The sequence below is a fragment of the Dermacentor variabilis genome, chromosome 6, assembly GCF_050947875.1.
Source record: "Dermacentor variabilis isolate Ectoservices chromosome 6, ASM5094787v1, whole genome shotgun sequence".
Lineage (NCBI taxonomy): Eukaryota > Metazoa > Arthropoda > Arachnida > Ixodida > Ixodidae > Dermacentor > Dermacentor variabilis.
The window spans coordinates 7059761-7086270 of NC_134573.1; the positions used below are offsets into that span (position 1 = coordinate 7059761).

Consider the following 26510-nt stretch of genomic DNA (forward strand, 5'->3'; position numbering starts at 1 on the left):
CGGTGGGATGTTTTTCAACGATACGACTGATCAGGAGCTTACAATACAAGGCCACGAAATACCCCGAGTGGCCGAATACAAGTATCTCGGGGTATGGATAAACAAAGGGCAGATGTACACGGAAAAGCACGAACAGTCTCTAATAGCAAAAGGGCGAAGAGATGCCGGGATAATGAAACATAAGGCATTGTGGGGTTACAACAGGTATGAGGTACTGAGAGGCATTTGGAAGGGAGTAATGGTGCCGAGGCTTACTTTCGGGAATGCGCGGTCCTGTGTTTAAGGGCAGAGGTTCAGTCGAGACTAGAAGTAAATCAGAGAGCTGTGGGAAGGTTAGCACTAGGTGCCCACGGGAAAACCACAAACGAAGCAGTACTGGGAGATATGGGCTGGGCATCATGCATTCGAAGCACGGGAAGCTCGGAGTAAAATCCTATACGAAAAACGTCTGAGGAAATTGGATGATAACAGGTGGGCAGCTAAGGTGTTTAAATACCTATACAGAAAGAGCGTTGACTCGCAATGGCGGAAAAGAACTAGGGAGCTAACCAGTAAGTATGCCAGACACGAGGACGAAAAAGGACAGAGCATTAAACGACAGGTTAAAGATGCGGAAGGTAAAAATTGGATAAATACAATGGAAAAGAAGCATAGTGTAGAACTATATCGATACTGGAAACAGCAGATCAGGAAGGAAGCGTTTTATGATAACTCAAGAGGCGGTGCCCTACTCTTTGAAGCTAGATCAGGATGTCTTAGAACGCGGAGCTATAAAAAGAAATTTAACGAAGACACATGTACTGTGTGTGGTAGATATGTAGAAACGATGGAACACCTCATACTAGATTGTGTGGCGTGCGTCTAATTGTCGTACAAAAATCCCTCACGTGACCTGATCCTAGGTGCCTAGGGACAGGATCGTTTAGGGACTTTTGAGAAGGCATGATGGTTGCGCCAAGCGACGCCGCGGCGTGTTCGTTCTCGGCGTGATCGTTCACCGGCTCGCGCGGACCGCGCGTTGTTCAACGTTGCTTATGTGATTGTGCTTGCGTTGCTTGTGTGTTGGTTGTAGCGTTGTAGCGGGAAAGCCGCGAGTAGTGGTGATGCGACAGTGCGGCTTTCGCCTCGGTGAGCTCTGGTAGTACAGAATCTGCGTTGTGTGACCCGTGCTTCCTTGACAATTGAAATGTCGAAGTGGCCTAGCGCCTCGGCAGCGAAGTTCTGCGAACCGCGATGCCGTGGCGTGCGTTGAATCTCCGGCCCACGCCGACCGCTGGTCGTGTGTCTCCGCAGTGGGTTCAGTATTTGTTGGCTAAAAGTCGCGCAGTAGTAGTGGTGTGGCATGTCGGCTTTAAGTCTCGGTGAACTCTGGTGGTGTGAGATCCGTATTTCTGAAGAATTCATTGGTGCTGACGATTGAAATATTCAAGTGGCGTAGCGCCTCAGCAATGCAATTTACGAACCGGCGCTGTGCAGCAGCGTCGTCGTGTTCGCCCCTTTTCGGCAGCGTCATCACATCGCACATGCACTTTTACTTGACGGGACTCGTAGGCGGAGGTATTGCACGTGTGTTTCGCCACGACTTACGTAAGTAATATAATGCTTAAGGTGGTGTTTGCTCACAACTGTTCACGCGTCCTTGAAATAGGGCAGCGCATGTTTTCAGTCGTGTTCAGCGCTAGTGCACTATCCGTCACTTCATGTGATTTACTTTTATCGTGGGCTTTACGACAATTATCGCGTAGTGCTGTGAACATAACGGAGCTTTAGTAATGTCACATGATCTGCCAGAATTCCACGAAATGCAGAGCAGATGTTTAATATTATTCCTACTAAGGGCGCGATAAGCACAGTGAGGTGGAGCCGAATACTGTGCCCTGTAATCTTCAGCTGCATTTGTGCCCGTTTTTCGCGCTCTTAGGACGGGACGCAGGGTTCAGTGCAAAGTTGGGACGAATGAATGTGTATATACTTCTGCAATAACTTCACCGCAACACATTTGTTACCCTGAACATACTGCCCCGCCCGCTTTACTATAATCTCAGGTGCTCTCGAACTCTCTATTCGCCGGTATTTTTTATTTTCACGTGCTGAATGGTCCTACCGCAATACATATATATAGTGAGGTGAAGCTGATTAATGTTGCCAAGTGCTTTGACAGTGTCAGATCTAACAGTTATAGAATGACATGGCCAATACAACAGCTCATACCTTCACTTTAACAATTCTATTAGGACTGTCAAACTAATCTTACGGCACAGAAAAGCAACGTAAACACCTCAAGAGTTGATTCGCAAGTAATACTGGAAAGTTCAAGTCTAGTGACCACGGGTGTGGTGAAGTGCTTTAAACATTCAACCAACACACCTTAAGTGCTTAAAAATTTCTAGCATATTGATGCAGACTGATCAGACTTACTTTGATATTGGTTGTTTTACAATGAAAATAATAGTACTGCATAAGAGGACGCAAGCGACTCGTGTGCTGCTTGGTTATGCAAACCACATGGGTGCCAGAAATACCCAAACATGGTGCTTGTTTACACACGCTGCTTGCGTCCACTAATCTAAAGCTCTCTAATGTCAGCAGTATAAAGAGAGGCTGTAAAAATATGGCTTTAAATTTCAGAACTCCAATTTTGTTTCTTCTGTACTTGTACAACCTATGGTTTCGTGACAGCATCTGCCTAGCTCATTGCCACATTTTGCGACAAAAGCAGTGATGATTCAATCAGAGTTGCCTGTCCTAATATTACTCCAATAATTCTTTAAACAGTTCATTTTTTAAGCACGAAGCATGTCATGCCCAACTAGAAAATTAACCATGCAATAATCTACTAGAAGTGGCTAAAAAATCAGCAGTCTTCTGAAGTCAGCTTGATTTGCAGCTGCTAAAATTGGCTATTATTGAATTAGGGCAAGGAAGAAACTGCTTGAATAAACATATGTCTCATCAGAAAGTTGCGGTGGTGTGCTGCAGGCTAAAAGCCGTTTTGGCATTGGTCTACCTCTGTCCCAAAACCAGGCACCACAGCCAAGGCGACTTCACTTGGCTTTGACAGCTTCAAATTCGCTTTCACAAGCACGTAATACTCAGTCGAGGTGAGCTCAATGCACATCACCCGCACTGGGGATGCAAAGACATAAGGCCAAGAGGATGCCACCTTGACGAAGCAGACACCACAGACTTCGAATTAACAAATGACACCAACTATCCCAACTGGTATACCCTCCATTCAAACCAGAAGGGCAGTACACTTACCTAGCATGGGCAACTAGGGCCTTCATCCAGAGTGTCAATGCGACTCTGCCCCAAGAGGAAGCGACCATTATGTGATATAATACTTGATGTAGGGGTGAAAATGTGCCACATATAAAAATCGGGGTTTCAGGCTGGGACCATTTCCGTGATGCACTTGAGTGTGCAGAATGTGAAGGTGTTGAAGAATCGCTAGCAACACGCATCCTTTACACACTGCAAAGAGCGACGTGCTAACTAGAGCTTACTGGGCGCGTCATTTAAACATATAGGCCTCAGTAAGCTGCAACACATTCTTGGCTATAACAGGATGCACCAGATACTGTAATACTATTGAAAACATGCTGCTCGATTTTCAGTGCACATCTGAGAAATTTGAGGAACAAGCTGCAGATGTTTTCCCCGACCACCTCACAGTGACTGACCGTCGCCTGAGTTGTACGCACCTTAATGACCACTTGCCAAGGAAGGAATGGAAAGCCTCTGTATACGATGGCAGAACCTGTTGTTGCTCTCGAGCATGTCAACACTTAAAGTGCACATGGCAAAGATGGAGTCATTTTTCAGATGTTGAGGAATCTTGCCGAAACAAGGAAGCAAGCACTATTGCTTGTAATCAATGAAATCTGGAATATTGGAATTCCCCACAGAGTGGAAGCACTTGGTCATGATGCCACTACCGAAACCAGGCAAGAAACCTGACACCATAGACAACCTTTGATCAGTCTCACTCACATTGACAGTGTGCATATTGACTGAAGGAATGTGCCTCGCGAGGCTGAACCAGCATCTGGGAAAGACAATAGCCTCTTTCTGCATCAAACCATCGTCAATGCCAGCCGCTTTGGAGGAAAGATGTATTGGTTCTTAGTCACAGTCCAACCAAGAAGGATGTTGAGCACAGTCTGCAATGAGGAGGTACTGGTGGCCTTTCGTGAAGCCTGCCCAGTCATTAGTGGTGTGAAAGCCTCTAATGCAACCATATGTTTGAATATGAAGTTATAGTAAACAGCCAAAGACTTTTACCAACTGCACAGGTGGAAATGCAGGTAAAACCCGGACCAGCACACTTGGTTGCAGGAGTGATTCGCTGATGAGGTAAGAAGGTGACTTAACAGTTGGTGATAAGGCACACCGAATGCAGGTATGCGCAGTATGTATACATACTGTTAGGCTGAAACAGATTAATTTTCTCCAAAGCAATATCAAAAGCTCAATTTTGTTTAGGATGCCACTCATGTGCTTTAGGTAAGTGTGGACATCATCATCATCAGTCTGGTTACACCCACTGCAGCGCAAAGGCCTCTCCCATACTTCTCCAACTACCCCGGTCATGTACTAATTGTGGCCATGTTGTCCCTGCAAATTTCTTAACCTCATCCGCCCACCCAACTTTCTGCTGCCCTCTGCTACGCTTCCTAGCAGTGTGGACAGGGTTATATACAGCGGCATAGGCAAATGATATAACTAGGTACAGCTGTTGTGCGCAATATTTTTTTCTGGACTAAATTCTTGCTCCTTGAACTCATTCGAGATCATTAACTGTAGCACCAAAGTAGTGGAACACTACCGAACAAAGGCATGTAGCGTGCACATCTCAATTCTTCTTATGCCAGTCTTCTTTTTTACACCAATAGCTGCTATGGGCCAACTCCCCTGGTTCTGATGTGTACTGGTGTTGTCACTGGTGTTATCTGCAATATTCTGCAATAAATTTGGGAATTAAAGTTCACACTGTGATGCGTGGATTCAAACATATGATCAAAAGATTGGCAGTCCACAATTCGACATTTCAGCCACTCTGCTAAAGGTACAGTCGTGGCGAATACCGATCCTGGAGAGTGCGATCTAGCCAACAGGTGCCATGATTGGTTAACACCTGTTCAGTGTCTGCGTGCTGTATATAGAGCTGACGTCCACGCCTTCAAATTCTTACTCATCACTTTCCCCACTTGTGAAGGCAGTACTATGTTAATTTTTCTTTGTGAAGGCAGTACTATGTTAATTTTTCTTCTTACATGTAATGACAGTGATTGGGTGCATCTGCTTTATTAATCTTCTAGTGCTTGGCTTCTCAGATTTACTGGATGGGGCTGGTTGATGGGGCAGAGCGAGAGACCTAGCAATGGGTAGCTCAAATATAGATTTGAGAAAACCAAATTAATTCAGCAGTAAGAAGCTAAAGGGTTGTTTTTCTGGAGACCAGAGACCAAGTCTGGATGTGAAAGAGGAGGAACAAAACTTGTCTTTCCACTTCAACACTGGGAGGCACAACTCCCACTTATTTTACTTTAAAGGAGATTACTGACTTGCACTGGCAAGTGTTCACTTCAACAAACACTGAATGAAGCAAGCTTCCTGCGCATATTTCACCATTTATTGCATCACTTTCACAGTATGAGTGAAACTCCAATTTTCGTTATGCCACAACTTGCCCAATCTTGTGTTTTGCAGTAGGATTTTAGCAGTGCTATTAAGGCACTTGCATATTCGTGAATAGTAGTAGAGAAAAAAAGTAAGAAAACAGTGGCTCTTTGTGCATAGACTATGCATGCACCTGGTGCTCTCATGTCCATTTTTTCCGCCATCTGCTAAACCATTCTAAACAAGAAAAGCTCATACACAATTATTGTGCAGAGTCGGACAACTAAACCAGTATCCTTGGTAAGCAAGGTTTATTTATTTGGTAACATTTTCTGTGGCCCTGCTACTGGGCTTTCTTTTCATCCTTTTCCGCTGTGTAGATTCATTAAGAAGTGACACGACAGTTTGACAATTTTAATCATTGAAAGACTTAGCGAAACCTTTTTTGGGTTGTTTTTCCTTGCTTTCAGACTCTGCACATTGCCTTTTAAGGCGTGTTTCAAGTGTTTCTTTTGTTTATGGAGAGGGCATGTTAACATCTTTTACACCATGTCAATTATGTGGTGCCATAGTGTGTTCTTGGATGGAGTCTTGCCCTTTCATTCAGTACAATATAATGTTTTTTGTGTCGTAGGCCGTTTTACATTTGAGTATGAGTGTAGCATTTCACTAAGTTTTGCCTCTGTCACCCAAGCTTGCTACCCACTGTTGTTGACATGTGACTTTTGTTCAATAAAAGGAAGTCTGTCACTTATCCTGTGCACTGGTTGTCTTTTTGAATTACAATTTGTTGCCTATATTAGTTTTTTTGTTGTATCAGATTAGGAATGGCTATCACAGTTGACATCATTTAATCATATTGCACACAATGTGGATGATATGTACTTGCAATATATGGCCTCCATAAATAGAAGTTAATTCAAGAATAGTGCCTTTGCATGGTGGGGCAGCCATGAATTGTAGCTATAAGTTACCAGCACTGTAAGTAGCACTGTTTGTGCAGAATATAGTTCAACTCTACTACTTTCAAACATCATTGTTTTTATCTGCATTTGTATAGCTCCAGTTCCTGTGAACAACACGCATCTGGCGGAAGAGTGGCTTGCACCTGCACTGGGGCCCAATGAATAGCCAAATTTCTGCCAGTTTTCATGTTATTAGCATATTAGTTGAGGCAGTCGTTCTTATAGTAAACTGTTTGCGCAGTGTAGAAGCCACTGCGGGTGTCGGGATCTTGTACACATCTTCAGCTTTGCAGGGGACACAGCATCTGGCACATAGTTTGTCACAGGCCATGTTTTTGGGGCAAGTTGGGTTTACTCACTTGCAAAGAGAGAACCAAGCTTGTTGGATATGAATTAAACCGCCTGTACACTCGGTGGCCTTCTTCATTTTGTGTGACATATGGTTATAGCTACTCTTGCTTTATGCACTTCTTGTCTGGCAGCAGTTTTGCTTTTGAAACACTCAGGATAGCTTTCAGCAAGCTGGACAGGAATAGCACTGAAAAACCAGCAGATGTTAATTGTTTCACTTGTCATGCGAAGCTTCCTACAGTATGATGAGGACGGAAATTAATGAAGGTGTTCCTCAAGGCCTTCTAGCTTGTCATGAGTTTGGAGCAACGTGATGTACAGCACTTTTCTGATCGCATACTATAGGTTCAGCAGGTGTGGCCATGGTTGAAGTGCAGTGCAAGGTCAAGAAAACAGATATCTATGAGCAGCACACTGGTAAAGGAGACGCTGGGAAAACTAGTGGGAACCCTGTTGAACATCTAATTGACCAAGTTGCTGGCTTCATCAGGCAAACTGTGATAAAGAGAAGGAAGTCATCAACACATCAGAAGGTTTTTGCGTATAGGCACTGCTAAGGTTCTCAGGCACGTCTCTTGTAACACGCCAACAAATCTTAGTGTGCAGGCTATGCATGACAAACTACATATGCCTTCTGTTTGGACAAAGAACTGCTCATTGTAACTGATGAAGATGGAGTGGACAAAAAAAACGGCAGCTCCACTAATCTGGTTTCACTGGTATCAGCAGTGCTTTGTAAGTATGCATCGCCATACTCCCCACTGCCTTCTTGGTTGACATCAGCAAGGACCGGCTTTAGGCAAGGGGTAATATACATCTTTACAAGCTAAAAATGCATGCATGCATGGAGCGCACATTGTGTCCAAAAAGTAGGCACTTCACAGGGGCACTGGAGAAGAAACAGATTATTGACAGTGGCCAAAGGCAAGCTTATCTGCTACTAAACACCCAACACTGTTGCCACGTGACACCTCTGAAACAATCCTTCTGAAAGAAGAAATCATCCTTGTGCATCCATAAAGAAGGCGGATAGGCAAAGCCCCTTCAGCAATGCTGCCAGCTTCAAAAGGCCCACTTGGCACATCCTGAATGCTTCCTTCTTAGACTTTGCTGGGTGCAAGCATTCTACTGTCCAAAAGTTGTCATTGAGAGCACTGTTGGTTTGGTGGCAATACAGTTCAGAAGCGATTGCAAGAAACCTTTCTTCCGAGTTGGTCTGGAGGCTCATGGTGCTCACAAAGCGACACCATGAGACAAGCAAGGTGACCGGATGTCTCCAAGCCCTTGTTCGTGTATCACACTGTTCTGTTAGTAACAACCATCAGATCTGAAACCAACAAGCTCAAGTTCAGCACTCGTGTGGTTACTGTGGAGGATCCATAATAAAAAGCACAAAACAGAAAACTGAAGGGAAAGGATAAGGCACCATTTAACACCTAGTATTGCTGCAGCCCACCCCTTTTATTTTGTCTGGTCATGCTACATTTCTTTCTATACATAGGCATGAACTTATCCTGTGCACAGCTTACTGCAAAGAGCATAGGTGATGTTCCCAATCGGTGTCCGATTTTTATATACACTATATGCTGGCTCAAAGATGCTCGAAACACTGCAATGGAAGCTTCTAATAGAAAAGGTGCCTGGAAGAAAAAAAAGCTGTGCTGCAACCATCTTGGCAACATCTTGTCCCCTTAATAAAAATTGTGCTTCCGTATAAACTTCAGCCCTCCAGTTTAGAGTAAAGTACCAGTGCACTTATGAAAAACGAATCAATTCTCAAAGAGCATGTGCAGTCCAGCCAGAAGCATAGGTATGAATCTGCATTGTGCTCCTGCATTGAAGGTGAATAATGCGTTACAAAATGACGAATGTGCCTTAGTAAGCTTCCCTGCAATATGAATTTGTAATGTACAAAGAATTGTCAATTAAGCTTACCAAGAGCACAGATGCACTTGCAAATTATATCACAATTGAAAATAATGAGCAAACCTATGTGCCCTTTCCACTATTAGTATGCTTTACTGCACGATGCTTATTTCCACCTCTGTATTGCGGTGTAGCAAGCTACGAAAGAAACTTTGCATAATTGAGCTTTTTAAGATTACCTTTTTTGCAATACACCCATGTTCTGCGGTGAAGCCTAAGCAATGTACTGCGTTGAAGCATACTAAATGTGGAAAGGGGCCACTGTCACTGGACATAAAAAGAGTTCTTTAATTATACCCTATGATTATACACTCGCGCAACCGCCGCCTCTCAGGTCGCCTGAGTGGACATACTATGCTGGGTGATAGCGGCCCCCTCCCACTTTTAGTATCCTTTACCGCGTAACTAAAATGCACTGCGTCGAAGAAGCAGTACATTTGTGTTGAGTGAATAAACAAATGGTTTTTACAACAGTACAGAAATAAACGCGCACCATGCATCAGTCTACCATATGGAAGAGCGTCGCAACAAAAGGTAGCTGATTCACACAGGCTGTGTAGCCCACTTATCAGTCGTAACGGCTATTCTGGGTAATTCATAATTTCACACACACAGAAATATGTTTATATGTTTACGTTCGTACTCCTTGCGTAATAAGACTTCCAGAACTTCCACAACAGGAAGTAATCTACAACACACAAACGAAAACAACAGATACATATGCCTTGTTTTCAACTCGGTCGTCATGCAAATGACATATAGCTCGGAAAAACGTGAACATGCTGTGTGTTAGCATCGTAAACTTCATACTAGGCAAGGAGCACACCACAATTCCGCGACAGCCGCTAATGAGACCAAAACGGGAGCACATATCTGTGAACGTGCAAATGGAGACCCTAAGCCACTCTGGTCCTCCACCACCCCCCGCTGCACGGCTGAACCACTCGTTTCAAGCACAGCACACCTAACACACATTCAGCACTGAACAGTGGGCGGTCGACGCAGTCGCATTTACATGACTTGTAGCGAGCAGCACATCCCTCGATGTCCGTTAAGCAAAGTCGGACACGGCGACGCCACATCGCGGTTCGCAGAACTTCGCTGCCGACGCGCTAGGCCACTTCGACATTTCAATTGTCAAGCAAGCACGGGTCACACAACGCAGATTCTCTACTGCCAGAGCTCACCGAGGCGAAAGCCGCACTGCCGCACCCCCACTACTCGCGGCTTTCCGCCAAGTAACGCAGAACCTACAACCAACACACAAGCAAGGCACGTAGAATGACATGAGCAATGTTGAACAACGCGGGGTCCAGAGAACGATCACGCCGAGGACGAACACGCCACGGCGTCGCTCGGCGCCAGCATCGCGCTTCTCAAAAATCCCTAAACGATGCTGTCCCTAGGCACCTAGGATCAGGTCACGTGAGGGATTTTTGTACGACAAATAGACGCACGCCCCCCTTCTAGCCACCATACTATACCTCTAGGGCGCCGCCCTGTTGCTACTTATCAATGTGGCCAGCGCAATTACTATTGAAAGAGCTGAAAACAAGTACAGGTCACCTTATGCTTTGTCATCTAAAAACGCATACCTGATGGCTTTATGAAGGTGGTACGTCAATATTAAGTTTACAGAAAGCGATCGCTAAGTCCGTAACTTATGTAAATCACGATGTACGCATTCATGCAATAAAAGATGACGCGAATTTCGGTTTCGAATATGTTTTTTGGATGCGTAGTAGTTTCGCACAGTTTAGGTTTGACATGCGATCGCGCGTCGACAGCGGACGCTATGGCACACTCGTGCCTTATGTGCCACCGAAGCCCCGAAGTGCTCTGGCATATACCGTCACATGTAAGTAAACGAATGTATCTCCTTGTTGAGACTATCACGCGAGTATGCATCTCTTGTGGTGAATCACAATCGTTTGAGAAGCGTCACAGTAGAGCATTTTTCTACATGCGGAGCGGTGTTCTTATTTGCAGGTTTCCCTTCAGTAGGAAATTGCTGGAGAGGCGGACCAGCGCACCGGAATTGTACTGGCGAAGCCACAAGCAACTCATAGAATCTGTTTAATTGTTGCACTTTGAACAATCATGCTTCTACAAAGGCCACAGCAGAAAAACAGTGTGATGCCGAGTATTTCTGTGCCACGAAGTAATCAAGAGGCTAGTGCCTAATGCGGACGAAATCGAGTGCATCGAGACTTAGAACGACAGAAAGCTGGGCTAGTTGGTAAGGATTCATTATATATGCAAAACAGAGGTGAGGCGTGCAGGTAGGACACAAGAGTAGAGAAGTTGACGGCGCTCGTGTTGGACACAAGACTCTACTCTTGTGTCCTGTCTGCACGCCTCACCTCCGTTTTGCATAACGAGTGCAGCAACCCACATATTAATAACGTAGGCGTTTTATTAACTGTGCAATATTTTCAACACTTCCTTGCATGCCATTTCATGTTGGCATATCTTTTCTGGTCACAAATTTGTGCAGCGAATCTTTTTGCATGATCGACTCCGCGCCTGTGGGACCGTTCACTTGCACTTGATGCTGAGTCTTTTACATGTATCCATAAACTGCAGATATTCACATCAGATCCCTGCGAGCATTTTCAAAATTCAATTATTTTAGACAACAGGCACATATGCAATACTAACATATATAATCTCGATTAAATACCACTAAGCAGCTGGGACACATTTTTGTTGACCATACTCGCAGGTAAAATAAGTAGATCATGTGGACAGCTCCAGCTCATTTTCCTTAAATCAGTGTGTACAAGGGGTATGCAAAAATATTTTTTTTCTCGCGCACCGATTATTTTGCTGTAAGCAAGAGAACCCACCACGTTAGTGTAACATATCTTGTACATCACACGTTTTCTTGCTTCGTTGTACAAAGGTGAAATGATTGTTCATCTTAAAGCAAAGCTTTCTTGCGGTACCCTCCCGTACTTCGCTTATCGGAGTTGCTGCCTTGCCAAATAGCTCGCACACAGTACAGTGCATATATAAGGAATCGTGGCATCATGTAGTATACATACAGATGTGCTGGTGGCGAGCTCTAAATCTCTACGAAATAATGCAGTGAAACAACAAACATTACCTGAATATCCTCTATGCAACATGCATATTTTGGGACGCATATTTGCTTTATTAAAGCGACGCCTTCTGTGTCTTCAACCTGCTTAGTTGGCTTCCTGTGGAGGAAGACTGCAAATACAAGTTCATATGATGATGACTACTTCTATTGAATTCATTGACAGCTATAACGCATTCCATTTGTCCATGGCAAGTTTATATCCCCAGTTCTATTGCTTCAAGTGGGACCCATAAATCATTTTATTTGTCTCATACAACATTGTATTACCTTGATACAGGACTGGCAAAAAATCTTTACGGGACCTGTACTCTTTGCTATGGGACCTGTACTTTTTCCTATTGGACCTATATATTTCGTATAAGACCACTACAGATTTCTATTGGAAATTTCCATGGGGATAGAGTCCGATCGGGATTGAATTTCTCCATCGCGATTGGTTCATTCGCGCAGGCTGACGAAGGGTGCCAATCGCGATAGCAAAATTCGATCAGGATCGGGCCTGATCGCGATCGAAATTGTCCCGCGTGGCACCAGAATTATTGATTAGCACACGTATGGAGAGGAGTTTTGGGGCACGTGATTGCGTTCACACATTGCGCGTGTGGGTTTTTTGCCGAAGATCAACAAGCGCGCGGTACGGATCGCAGGTGCGGATGAACACGCGCACTTCCGGTGCGCGTCGCACCGCTTTGAAATCCGGCAATATCCGGCAACAGGTTTGAAAACTTGTGCATTCGCCGGACTTGTCGGTTGGTTGTTGCCAGTTAGGGCACGGTGTACCGAAGCGCTTCCCCGGCACAGGTATTAAACGCTGGCTGTGATGTCTCCAGATGTGCGTTAACCGACTGGTCCGACGAAGTGACGACGAACGACGACCGCCGAAGCCGCACCGGAAAGGGAAACGATCGTGGGGGATAAATTGGTGGTGCGAAACAGCGTCGACCGGTTAGGCCTAGCAAGCGCTGCTGCAGCCGCCGGTTCAGTCGACATGGGTTGTGCTGTGAGTACCGCCGCCGACAAGGAGGCTGCCGAGCGCTCCAAAAAGATCGACAGGGACCTTCGTGCTGATGGCGAAAGACAAGCGAGGGAAGTCAAGCTCCTGCTGCTGGGTAGGTGATCGCACTACCGGCGCTCGCCCTACCTGTCAAGTTTGCGCGCTCTCATTTGACGCGCTCGTAAGCGCGCTCGTGCATTTGAGTGTTGTCATTGCAGCACCGATGTCGTGCGCCCTGAGTCTCCGCACGAGGCTCTCCAACGCGTGTGCGACCAGTGCGCGTGCCTCACGAAGCGATGTCGCTAGCTCGCGCTTAGCCCTAATCAACCACTCCCACCGCAGCGACCGCCTCAGGTGAACCGGCCGGCCGGCCGTACGCCGGCGGGAGTTTCAGGGATTTTTGATCTTTAGCGCTAGCGATAAGCACGTCCGCGAATAGGCAAAGCGACCAACCATGTCTTATAGTTCTAGTGTCAACAAAGCTGGAACTTTCGCCTTCCTTTCGCACGCGTTAGGAACGGTGGCCGCGTGTCCCCCCGATTCGGCGGCGCGAATCGCCTGCGTGATCACGCTGGCCGTGCATCTGTCTCAAGGCGCAGTTCGTGAAACGGATGTGTTATGGGCAGAGCACGGTGCGAAGTCCGGACGGGCTGGTCGGCGCCGCATAATAAACTCAGTCTCGGTCGCATCCGCTCCGAGTTGCTGCCGCAACACCTTTCGCACTCGGCGCAGAAATCGACCGGTATATTGAAACAGTTGCCGATTACGAGCCCGGTGCTGGTCGCAGCCACTTCGCGTAAGTAGTCGCTTGCAAGCTGTGCCCATCGATCACCTCAACAAGGATGCCCTTCAACTTGCCAAGATTTCGAAGTCACACGCTTAATGTGGAGCCTTCCTTGCGGAATCGCTTTGGGAAAGGCGCAATTTGTAGGCGGGTTGTGACCGCCCGCCGTGTTTTCCTACCCCGCGCTCAAGACTCGCGCACGAACCAGTGCATGCGCGCCGAGGGAGCAGGCGACGCGTTCTTGTCGCGCAGCTACGTCTACGCGCTCGTCGTCGCCGTAACGCACCGGCGCCCCCGACTGCGTGGTCGTCGCCGTTCTTTCTCTGCGCGCGTCACGACCCGTGCGGCAGCCCTGCCCTGCCTTCCGTGTCGTTGCGTAATTAATGAGGCCATGTGTGCCGATCGTGAACTCCTCTGCCGAATTCTACGTGGCGGGCTTGGCGCAAGTGAAAGCGATTTCACTGTAGCATCCGCCCGTGCAGTGGTCAGACGCCATTGCTGAATTCTCGCCGCAACCTTTCCCGGCTTTTGCCATAAATCTCGCCCTCCACCGGGGTTTTATGCAACAGTACTCGATTTACTCGCATGCACTGCCTTTCGCAAGGAAACATAACATCGCAGTTGCCTCTTTGCTGTCAACAACTTAGTGGCTTGGCCTGGCATTACCCCCTGGCCACGAGTGAAAAGTTGTGTTGTTTCCCATGTATTTGGGGCATGGTGTTGGCTCGTCATCTACCGAAGTAGTCCCTCGTTGCACAGTTTTATATTAGCCTTGTTGCATCACTGGTGTTCTGCTCCTGAACACAACGTTGCGAGATCAACTCTCTACAGCAGGCAAACTTACTCGAAAGCATCTCGTAGCTTAGGGGTTATTACCTTGGGATATGTAGAGGAGATCGTGTAACACTTGCACTTTAACCCTTTGCAGGACAGTGTATACAAAACACTTCAACTTTTTTTAAGTCGGGGATTCGACAAAAGCCTGTTTGGTCGGGATGAAACATGAAGCAATAAAACGACAGACACTTGACTAAAAGAAGTACTAAAAATGAATAAAACTTCAAGACTCTTAGGCCTCGCTACAGAAGCCTTGTTCACAATGGGTTGAAGGAAAGTTCATGCAAGCTTATGTATTCTTCAGCACGTGACATAAGCAACACATGTATGACGGGGGGAGGGTTCCCGCACTTCGATTGAGCGTGTGACGTGTTTTCTGTATCTCCAGCGATTCCAGATACAGCCGCGATTTCAGGTATCTTTCTTGGCCGATAATTTTTGAGCTTTCCCAGTCAATCTCGTAATATTGTACTGCATGCAGCAGGGCACGTTGAAAAAAGCAAGAAATTGTTTGCTCGCACTTGTGCAATGTCCTGCAGCGTCGTCGCAAGATTATTCATACTTATTTATTTTTAATACTTCTTTTGGTCGGTGTCATTTCATTGCTTCACACTTCAGCATATTTTGCATGGTTTGAACAAATGTGCTTCCAGTCAATCTTGTAATATTGTACTACATGCAGCAGGGCACGTTGAAAAAAAGCAAGAAATTGTTTGCTCGCGCTTGTGCAATGTCATGCATTGTCGTTGCAAGATTATTCATATTTATTTATTTTTAATACTTCTTTTGGTCGGTGTCATTTCATTGCTTGACACTTCAACATATTTTGCGTGGTTTGAACAAATGTGCTTAGAAATAGTTTACATGAAATTTCACATCTCTACACCAAGCCGTTTACTTGAAAATGTGGGATGTCTATGTCCCATTGACCCTCTAGGGCCTCGATGCAAATTATTTCTGATCACTTCCCTCGTGAACCAAAGCTCTGGAAATTTTTTTTCATGCATGTAAAGGAGGTACTTAGAAGTAGTTTGCAACTAATTACGCTTATGTACAACATGCCATTTAGCTTTAAAAAGTGACTCAGTTGTCCCACTTACCTTCAAGTGTCTCAAAGAAAAATTATATGTAACCACTTCCCTCCTAAAATGGCCGAAGCACAGCGGACAGAGTGGCAAAGCAGAGGCCATAAACAATATCTTCGTGCATCAGCACCTTTTTGCATGCGCACTCACAATAGCAAGTTTTGTGGATTAGCTCTCACCTCAAGTTACAAAAGATGTAAATCTAAATGCAGGAAAGAGGAATAACTTGTAGGGCATCTTGAAAACTTCTCCTTTCAAGTAAATGTGGGCCAAACTCGGTAAGCCTTTCAACAGTGAAAAAAGAAATGTTGCTGGATTTTGCAGACTTTTAGACAGCACTTGTTCCCAAACCTATTCTCACATTAAACGTTGAAAACTTTTGGTTAGAAGTCGGTGCCAACATAATGTAAAACTATTCCAATCTGATTTTATTCCTAATTGGTCATTAGCCCTCAGTGATGGGTAAGAATGGCTCGAGCTCTGCCCACATGGGCATGGCGCCCGCCCATATAGCCTGGACCCAAACCATTCTGACCTATCAGGTCAGATTTGGCCGATTTGGAATAAAAATAGATTGGAATAATTTTACGTTATAGGGCCCCAGCACCAAAACAAATGATAAATTTCCCCTTTGCTGCTGAGAAGCCTGTATGCACATATATTAAAGCTTGATGTATATATCCCATTGTCCTGTAAAGGGTTAAACAGACCAACATTAAAATTCAATTGCACCATGTCTGTCTACGTTAAACAATTTGGAGGACGCTTGTTTCGCCTTTTAATAGTGGAACATGGTAGCATTCAAACATCCCCGAGTGCTTCTCACGCTTCCCGACAATTACAGCTTACGGAACCGTAATGTTTACCAGGAAACGCTGGTGGGGAACGCTCTGCATGAAGGCAAGCCTTCTGGTAGAAATGCAAGCTCTTCAGTGGGCCACGATGGATGGATGGATGGATGATGGATGGATGATTGTGGCTCAACCCTTTGAATCTGGCGGCGGCAGCGCGCGCCACCTAGCCTTTAATGGTTCTATATGCATGCATACCTATGTATTTACTCCTTTACTTTTGCGTTGCTATTGTCCACCAATCAGATAGCCTCCGTTTAGTTATTTCTACCTGTTCAAAGTCTATTCTACTTTCACTGTCTTTAAAACCCAAGGCTTTGAATAGTTCCCCGTTAGATTCAACTGCAGGGTGAAGTTGTTTACAAGCAAGTATCAGGTGTTCCGCCGTTTCCTCCTCCTCTCTACACGCCTCGCACACCAAATCTATCTCCTGGTATCTGGCTCGGTACGTTTTAGTCCTCAGTACACCTGTCCTGGCTTCGAACAACAATGAGCTTCCCTTAGAGTTATCGTAAATATTTTCTTTGGCTATTTCTTGCTTAAACGTCCTGTATGTCTCCAATGCCGATTTGGTTTGCATCTCTGTACTCCACATACCCCTCTCTGCCTCCTTAACCTTTTTCTTGACAGATGATTCCTTACTTGTTCCCCCGCTACTGCCCAAGTATTTGCTTGTCAATTTTCTAGTTCGCTTCCTCCACCTCGTGTCAACATTCCTCGTGTATAAGTAACTGAAAACCTTCCTAGCCCACCGAATTTCCCCCATTTTTCTCAATCGCTCCTCAAATGCTATCTTGCTACTAGCCTCTCTGCCCTCGAAAGAAGACCATCCCAGATCCCCCTGCACTCCAAGATTTGGTGTCTTGCCATGTGCTCCCAGAGCGAGCCTACCCACACCATGTTGCCCAATTTCCAACTGTTGCCGGGTCTCTGTTCTAATACATAGGACTGCATTGGCAAAAGTCAGGCCTGGTACCATTACCCCCCTTCCATATCCCTCGTACTACCTCGTACCTATTGTAGTTCCACAGTGCCCTACTATTCATAATCGCTGCATTTCTGTAACCTTTAGTCGTTAGATATTTTTCGTACTCTGTCAGATACTCAATGCCATTATTTATCCACACCCCAAGGTACTTGTATTTATCGACTATCTCCAGCGTGGCCTCCTGTATCTTATGCTTGCCGCAACTGTTATCATTAAAAATCATGACTGCTGATTTTTCTTTGCTAAACTTCAAGCCTAACCTGTCTCCTTCTGTACCACATATGTCCATTAATTCCTGCAGATCTTCTGCATTGTCAGCCATTAATGCAATATCATCCGCGTACATCAGTCCTGGTAATGACTGTTCAATCAATTTTCCTTGCTTGAGAAATGATAGGTTGAAGCCGAGTCCGCTTTGCTGTATTTTGGCCTCTAGACTTTGTAGGTACAGCATAAACATCAGAGGTGACAATGGGCACCCCTGCCTAAGCCCCCGCCGAATCATCACGAGGCAGCGGAAAGGAGCGCCATCTGGAAGTGTTGCAAGGAAGCAGGCGCGCCTCTTTACAGCCTTTGAGATTTCTGTGCACCGATCTCGGAGGCCATGGCCGCACTATGAAAGTAATGAATGCTGGAAAATGGGCTTGTGTTTCAGTTTCCACATAACAGAATTACGTTTTCTCATATATTCACATTACAGTCTGACACTGTCATGTCTGTAGGTTGTATGTAAGTCATACTTTACGATTTTTCTGACATATTTTGCTTTGACAAATTCCATTAGTTCAGTAACTTCATTGTGCTACATGGAGGCCCTGCGTGGTTGAGCATGTGTGGTTTGGAATGATTTTCGCTGAAACGACGGTCGATGTGGCACGCCGATAGCAGATTTTCTGCGACGCGGGGCCTTTAAGCTATCACGTTAAAAGTAATTTCAGGAATAAACAGTCCATCGAAGCTTTTCAGTTAAGAATGTTGGTGCATACAGTTTGGCAAGCACAATATGACAGCATAATTTATGGTCCGGCATGTGGATGGCTTTTGGATAGTAATGTGGCAGCGTGAGAGAAAGATCTGGCTTGAAACATAAAATGCCAGATTGAGTTTACCTGGCATCATCACTTCGAACATTCTTGCAGCAATGTTAAAATGACTAAGCGTTCCAGTAATTGTGTGAAATAACTTTCATGCTATGCTGCTTTGCCAGCTTAAAGGGACCCAGAAATGATTTTGATGATTTTCTACAAATGTGCTGAGTCGTTAGAGTAGATCCTTGTGATCATTAATTGACACATCTAAGTGCTCCACGTAAAGCGTGTAATTTATTAGAAGGTTTTAAAAATGCACATTGCTGCCGATCGCAGCACACTGCCCGTCGGAATTTTAAGCCGCCCCTACCCATATGACTGAAATCACCCATATGACTTCAGTGGGGTGAGCTATCCGATTGGCTGACCAGAGCGCGTGATCGATAATTTTTCCAACTTTATGGTAAACAAATGATCTTCATAATAGTTGTAATGTTCATTTGTTTTTATAAAAAGAAAGTAGCATAAAGAGAATGCACAAGAACAATTTTTCAGTACACTTAAGCACTTCCGGCACACAGCAAGTGTCGTCTGCTTGTGTTACAACATACTCCATTTTGACTAGAGCTCCGCGGTCAGAGTCTGTCTCAGTCCTTTCGCGAGCACTATGATTCGACTGTGTTGCCTTGTCGACTGCAAACGTAGCGACTGGCAATATGTCGAGCTGCGACATCTTGTCCCTCTGCAAGGCAGCATACGAGCGAACTGGCTGCTGCGCATCGGTGCCACTATCCGATCGACACCAGGATTTGCGTTTGTGGTCGTCACTTTACACTGGAAGATTACTAACACAATGGCGTTTCACGAGTCCGGTTTTAGGGCAAGCGCAATGGGACAGGGTCTGACAGCTTGACTGTGCCGTAACGCGATGAGCCATGAGATGAGAAGCAGCGCAAATGTGAATGGTTTGCACGGTGCAGCCACCTGGTGGCACAGAGCTCAACCACGCACAGTAGCAGTAATGAAGTGTATTCTTCTTTGCTGCTGGTGTTCATTTTTCGCAGGATTGTAATCATGTTGTTTTTATGAATGTTTAAAATGTTTTGTATTGGTTAGAGCAATATTAGCGCTTTGTTTGGCTGGTTAAGTGCTGCGCCGTCAAGTGGCTGGACTGTGCAGACCGATCAGGCCGCTCACGTACGTCTATGCTAAAGTTCCTTCATCAGCTTGAGTTTATGCCTCCAGTCATTTGCCGAAATGACCAGCTTGCCTGTGGTTACCGGACTACCAGACACGTTCGGCGCTACGACAGAATGCTCGCAACGCACGCTCCTTTGATAGCTCTCGCTTGGGGTCGACGGCCAAGCGGCTAGCGGAGAGGTTCAGTGCTGGCGGGCTCCAAAACAACCGGAAGTGGACGATGTGACGCTGCATCGTGACGCAGAACCAGTGAATGCGGAGCTTAGCCGCGATCGCTCGGTGAACGAGTTGAGGAGGAAAAGCATGGCTAGGGAGGAGGCTAACTCGTAATCGCTTGTAGCTCCATTAATACGTAACACTTCACTTAAATTGTGATGCGAATGTTCTACTTAAGCTGTACCCTACGCGTCTACAAAATTTGTCTGAACCGTTTCAGGGGCCCTTTAAATCTAGCGGAAGTGACTATTTACGTATGGTTACGTATTCCTGTGTTTAAGTAGTGCCTTTCAACCATTTGAGTCATCACCGCCTATTTTATTGATGGTGTGTTCGTGAAGGTGTTCTCTTGATTGGAATGTAAAGAGAATGCCTTTGACACTTGTAGTGTGGAGTTCCTTACTGTCATGGCGTAGCTCCTTCTGATAGTCTGCTTTTCTGGTGGGACCATGCTGTTATTATTTATCAGTGATGTCTCGGTACTTTCAATTGTATCCTGAGCATACATTGTCAAAATGGCACCTCTCATTTGCAGCTTATAGCAGGAAGACACTCGTGCCCCTGGGAACTTTGACATTATGTATGTTGCACCAACACATTTTATGAACACTTGGTCCGAGCTTTCTCACATTTGGCTGTTTATTCTTGTTGGAGGACATAAGAAGTCTGTTTTGGAAATTGCAACTCTTTTCTGTGGTGTGGTGTATGAATTGTGTTATGCATACCTGCCAACTCTTTCGAATTTCCTGTAATATGTACGAATTTCGAGCAGTCTTGCGATTTTACAAATCTTGCTTGAAATTTTACGGAAAACATTTTATTTGCGAGAAAAAAAGTGAAAATGTAATAAAACTACACCCTGGTACCTTGTGCTGCCACGAGAGGGCAATACGTATACGTGGTATCATCACACGCAGCTGAAAGATTGTAGCGACTTCTGTCTTCTACTAGGGGGGTCACAAATCCATATTCAAAGCTCGATAGCGCCTCTGCAAACCTGTTGCCATGCTGTTGCCTTTGTTCATGCGGGCGCGCGGGTTTGGACTTTAGTCAGCTTCATTCACTGCAGTGTTGGCCTCGCCTTTTGTGTGACTAGCTGCCACGTCGGACGCAGTGCGACTCCGGACTGTAGCGGCTTCGCAGTGCAATGGCGACCTCGAAGCCCCGACAGTACTTCCAAGTGTTTTTAAAATCGTACGTGGCAGAATTTCCATGCTTCCTGCCATCGAAGAAAGGGGAGAAGTTCGCATTCTGCACCATTTGCGCATGTGATTTGAACATCTCGCATGGAGGCAAGTCTGACATCAAGGTCCACATCGCTTCGAAAAAGCATCAAGGATACCTGCGAGCTGTGGACAGCCAGCCCAGCCTAGCAAGTTATGCAGTGATGACGACCTCGGTGTGATTCGTGCAGAATGCCTCTTAGCGGCGTTTTTAGTTGAACACAAGATCCCGATCAGTGTCAGCGATAGTGCCGGGCCGCTTTTCCGGAAGATGTTCCCCAAGTGCGAAGAAGCGAAATGCTACACCTGTGGCACAACAAAGACAGCAATTGTTTGGGGAATGGCCGCCAACGCGAAGACACCTTTGCTGGATGCCCTAAAACAGCAAGTATTTTCAATTGCTGTTAATGGCAGTAACAGTAGGGATATGCAGCTTTACCCTATTGTTGCGACATATTTCGTTAAAGTAAAGAGTAGAGTTGAAAGCTGCCTTCTTTGCCTCTGGACAATCCAAGGGGAAGCAACGGGTCACAAGATTGCAAATCTGGTTCCGGACGAGGTGAAGTCTCGGAATTTGCCTGTTGGAAACTTGTTGGCTATGTGTTCGGACAATACCAATGTGATGATCGGCAAAGAAAACAGTGTTTTTACTTTATTGAGAGAGGCTCAACTAGGTTTGATAGAGGTTGGTTGCCTGTGCCATCTCGTCAACTTGGCCACCCAAAAAGAAGCTTCATGTCTTCCTGTAAAGCTTGATGAGGCTTTGGTTGACTTCTTTATTTTTTACACAGAGAAAAGCTCGAAACGGAAAGATCGACTTAAAGAGTTCCAAAATATGCATGACGCCAAGGTCAGAAAGATGTTGAAGCATTCGCTGACGCATTGGCTGTCATTGGGAAAATGTTTGAAAAGGCTGTGCACCCAGGGGAAACCACTGCTTAGCTTTTTTTATCTGAAACAAAGCAGTGCAACAAGCAGAGCTTGTTTTTGGAGTCTTACCAAATTTTGAAGACTTCCTCACAAACCCCCAAGAACCCTGCACTGATCCCAAATTCTGCTAGACATCTTAACAAGACTGCTGCAGGCCTTGGGAAAAGGCACCGATTGTGATGAACTCTTGATGAAGAGGAAAGGAGCTCATTCTGGACCTCATGCAAAAAAACTGAAACTTCATGCCAAGGATTCTGGGGAAGCCAGCTACGTAACCCGTGACGAGCGCCTCTTATTTTTTGTCATTGGAGCTAAACAGGGCATGCTGTCTTTTTCTCCAAAATGTTATACCGCTTTTTGAGAAGGCAAACTGCCTTCTTCAGGCACAGGTACCTCAGATTCATGTACTGAGGGGCCTCTTGAACCACCTTTTTGAGGATCTCTTGACTAGATTTGTGCGCCGAGGTGTTGTCAAGGCATGTCATTCATTGCTGGAAGTTGACTCTGGAGCTGCAAAGATCCAGAAAGTTGATGAAGACAGTCATTGGCAGCACAACCTACTCTGTGGTTGTGACACTGAGCTGCATTGAGAGAGAGCAGTTCCCTGCTGTACGTCTGTACTTAACAGCAGCATGCGATTACATTTGCCACCAATTCCCGCTAGAAGACTTCAATCTCAAGATGACTGAAGTTGCTCAAGTACAAGCTCTGGAAACTGCTTCATTCAACAGCATACATCATTTTATTATGGCGTTCCCGGCTATCCTACCCCACCAGAGTGGAGAATCAAAAGAAACAATTCACGCTTGTGAAGTCGAGTTTGCGAGCTGGCATGCATATCAGGTTCCAGCCGACATATTGAATGAGGCAAGGTGCGGCGTGTAGTGGTTGCAGTTAAGAAGCGTTCGAAGTGTCGCCGGATTGCTCAGGTTCCACAGAATTTCAATGGTTATGCTGGGTATTCTCTCCATTCACCACAGCAATGCTGAATATGAAAGAATATTCAGCACTGTGAACAAAACTCTGAGTTTCGCTCATCTGTGTGTGAGAAAACACTCGAAAGTCTGCTGATGGTCAAGGGGCACCAGAGTGGTACTTGCCTTGAGTAAACCTACACGGAAAGGTTTCTGAAGCAGGCAAAATCGGCAACAGTAAAATCATTGCAAAAATAAATTGTGCCCCCATGAAGTTTTCGCTCTTTACTGTCCAAGACATGGATTTCACTTGCGGCTGCTAAAAGCTAAAACGTAAGCTTGTTGCAAAAAGTAAATCCCTTAAAAAATGAAAGTGCTTCCATGAACCCCCCACCCCCCTCCGTGATAGCTTTATGAATTTCCAAATCTTCAGGTTGGCAGGTATGTGTTATATTTAAATTCATAGTTCTTATAAATTATAGACAGTACACCAACAAAGGACTTCTTGACACATAAAAAAATTGTATTTCTGAGCATTAAAATAAAGTATCTGCATGTGACCCTGCATTTTATCCATATTATACCACTTATTCAAAGCACACCTCAAGTTTAGTGTGGCTTTGTATGTGGAGAGACTCGCCATATCATTGAAAGTGGAGTTGAGGTTCACATGGTATTACAGACAGCTTAAAGGAGCCCTGAATCAGTTTTTGTACGTAGAAAGAAAACATTGCCACACTGTGCAAGAGGCCCCTGGGAACATGTGAGCCAAATAATATTGTACTGCACGCAGCAGGCATGTTAAAAGCGGCAAAGAGTTGTTTGCTCTCGCTTATGCAATGTCATCACAAGCAGCTGACCCACCTATAGTTATTGGCTGATCTTATGATCGTTCTGAACATTCTCAGAAATAAGTCTCTAATTTCAGATTATATAAATGAAACATGTATATGCTTGTGATCTCAGAGACTATATATTTGATCTGCGCACGACAGTTGCACATGTGCTGTGCATGGCCCCTGTATTTCACCGTATTTCTCTGCCGAGACACTCAAATTTCGAACGGGGCTTTGGCCCCCCCTTGGCCCCTCTCCCCTGTGTAGTTTACAGTGCACTAGGGGAGACAAAAAGAGAGAGAAGGCTGCTTATTGGTGTGATGACTCCACTTTTACTTCTATTAGAAAAATAATTGTGGCATGAGATTCACGAGACGACATATTTAATAGTGAGGCCATTCCATGATAGTTAGAAAAGTTCAGAAGCGTAGGCTGTTCATCCAGTTGGTGCACGATGCAGTGTCATTGAGCGGACATACGGGCGGGAAGAAACAAAGTGGACAGGACAGTCGCTCACGTACAGCTGAAGTTTAATGAAAAGTTTTCCAGGAAGTGGAGAGGCGAAGTCAAAAGGTAGATACAAAGCTCATACATATTCACATGCAAAAGTTGTAAAAATGCTAATGCCGAAGGAGATAACCGGTTTATCCATCAGCGCAACAGTGAACTGACACACATGGCAGATTGTACATATATCTGGCCCTCACCAATCTGTTATTAGACTTGCTAACGACACAAGTCTAGTGAGACCTTATGATAAACTGGTGAGTGAAACTGTGGAGGCCCACCAGATTTATGCACAATCTGCCACGTGCGTCAGTGTCCTGTTAGTTGCACAGACGGATAAAGAAATTAGTTATCTCCTTGGGCGTTATCATTTTTACAGATTTTGCACGTGAATATTTTATTAACATATTATCATATATTGTTATCCAATATTATTATCCACATATTATCACTTGTCACTAAACTTTCACAGATAGTTGGACTGGTTTTCTCCCTTAGGTATCTTCCACTCCATGTAAAAATGCTTATATATAACTCCCTTTTCATCAATCATCTGAATTATTGCTGCCTTGTCTGGGGTGCCACATCTGTCACAATATAGGTAGATTATTCATAATTCAGAAAAAAATTCTCTGTGTTATGTGATGTACCATGGGACTCGCCAAGTGAACCTCTTCCAAGAACTGAAAATACACAAAGCGCATAATTTATACACTTACAGGTTAGTCCGTGCATACGTTAGGGAGTTTAAATCGAATAATTGTTGTATCCGTTCCATAGCTAACCTTAAACAGAACATACACCATTATCAAACATGATCTCCAGAATATTGGTACGTAATGCACCTGCGCACTAATTATGGAAAGCAAATGATTGCTTATACGCTGCCTGTCCTGCTTAACACACTGATCGCAGATGATATCGATGTTTTACAGTCTTCGTTAACTAGTCTGTATAATTATTATTGCTGCTAGAGCTGGTTTTATGCTTAATACTTCGTGCTTGTAGATCACAATATTACTTTTGCAACATCATCTGCTGTTAGTATGCATGACTGATCTGAGTGTCGTATTTTTTTTTCTCCATGCTGCTGATTTCTTAATTTGCAAGCTAAGTAACTTACTTTGGTTTATAAATTTTTGTGTTTGTTTCTTTTGCATTATTTTATTTGTCTTATTCTGCTTTATTGTTATCGTTTCCACATGCACTGTTGTTCCCCCTGCTGCTGCCATAAAATAGGTTTTAGGACTTAGTCAAACTGCTGACGCAGCTTTTTTCCTCAAGACCTATCCATATTCAAATGTATGTTGTATATGGGAAATAAAGCACTTACTTACTTACTTACTTACCATATGTATGAGCTTTGTATCTGCCTTCTGACTGCGCCTCTCTGCTTCCTGGAAAACCTTTCATTAAACTTCAGTTGTAAGTGAGCATTTGTCCTGTCCACTTCGTTTCTTCCCGTCCGTATTTCTGCTTGACACTACAGATAGAAAAGTGTTTCAGGACCCCTTTAAGAGCTTTCTTGTCAGCTCTGCATGGTGGTTTACACTAGACAATGCCATACGAAAGCTACCACGTGGGCAAACAGAGGGAAGCTGGTCTCCCCTACAGCCTCATTGAATGCTGAATGGACAGCATTCAGAAGCATGGCCATAGTGTGTGTCGGGGGTGTCTGGCTCTAGGAGACCACCACAAGGTTTCAATGGCATAGCGTCCTTTCTTTATGTCCACAGCTGGGCTGCCCTGTGTGCAAGTTTTGAGCTGGTTAGATAAAAAGGTAATGTAATTATTTGTTGTGCTTTTGCGAAACTGGAGGCTCCATAGTGAAATTACTGTTTCGGCAGCTGTCCAAAAAATTAGACATGAGAAAAGAAATTGCGACAGAACGCATCTCGCGATGACCGTTGCCGGTAATGCACGCAAGCAATGCTGCGACACACCATATTGCTGAAGTAATGTTTGTCGAATTTTCTTAATGTTTTTTTTTCTTTAAACGATTTTCATTGCTTCGGCTATATGCGGAATACAGTCTCCAGTATCGGCCAACTTTGCCATGACAGTCGCTTGTCTAGGTCGCGTGTGAGCATAGTGGCACGACGACTGTATGATGATAGAGTGACGTTAGTGGCATGACCACATTGAGA

The 26510-nt window shown here is 44.9% G+C and overlaps 1 protein-coding gene across 5 annotated transcripts in view; it reads left to right on the forward strand.

Annotated features, from left to right (window-relative positions):
- The first annotated feature begins 10608 nt into the window (after positions 1 to 10608).
- The window catches only part of LOC142584596 (guanine nucleotide-binding protein G(i) subunit alpha-like), a 147740-nt gene continuing 131838 nt past the window's right edge, over positions 10609 to 26510 (forward strand). The window contains exon 1 of one of the 5 annotated variants that reach the window (XM_075694716.1): positions 10609 to 10722. In XM_075694716.1, coding sequence (XP_075550831.1) covers positions 10632 to 10722 — 91 coding nt within the window. In that variant the 5' untranslated portion in view covers positions 10609 to 10631. Of the gene's footprint in view, positions 10723 to 12637; positions 13080 to 26510 lie in introns of those variants that run through there. The other 4 variants (XM_075694715.1, XM_075694717.1, XM_075694718.1 and 1 more) reach the window with 4 other exon arrangements.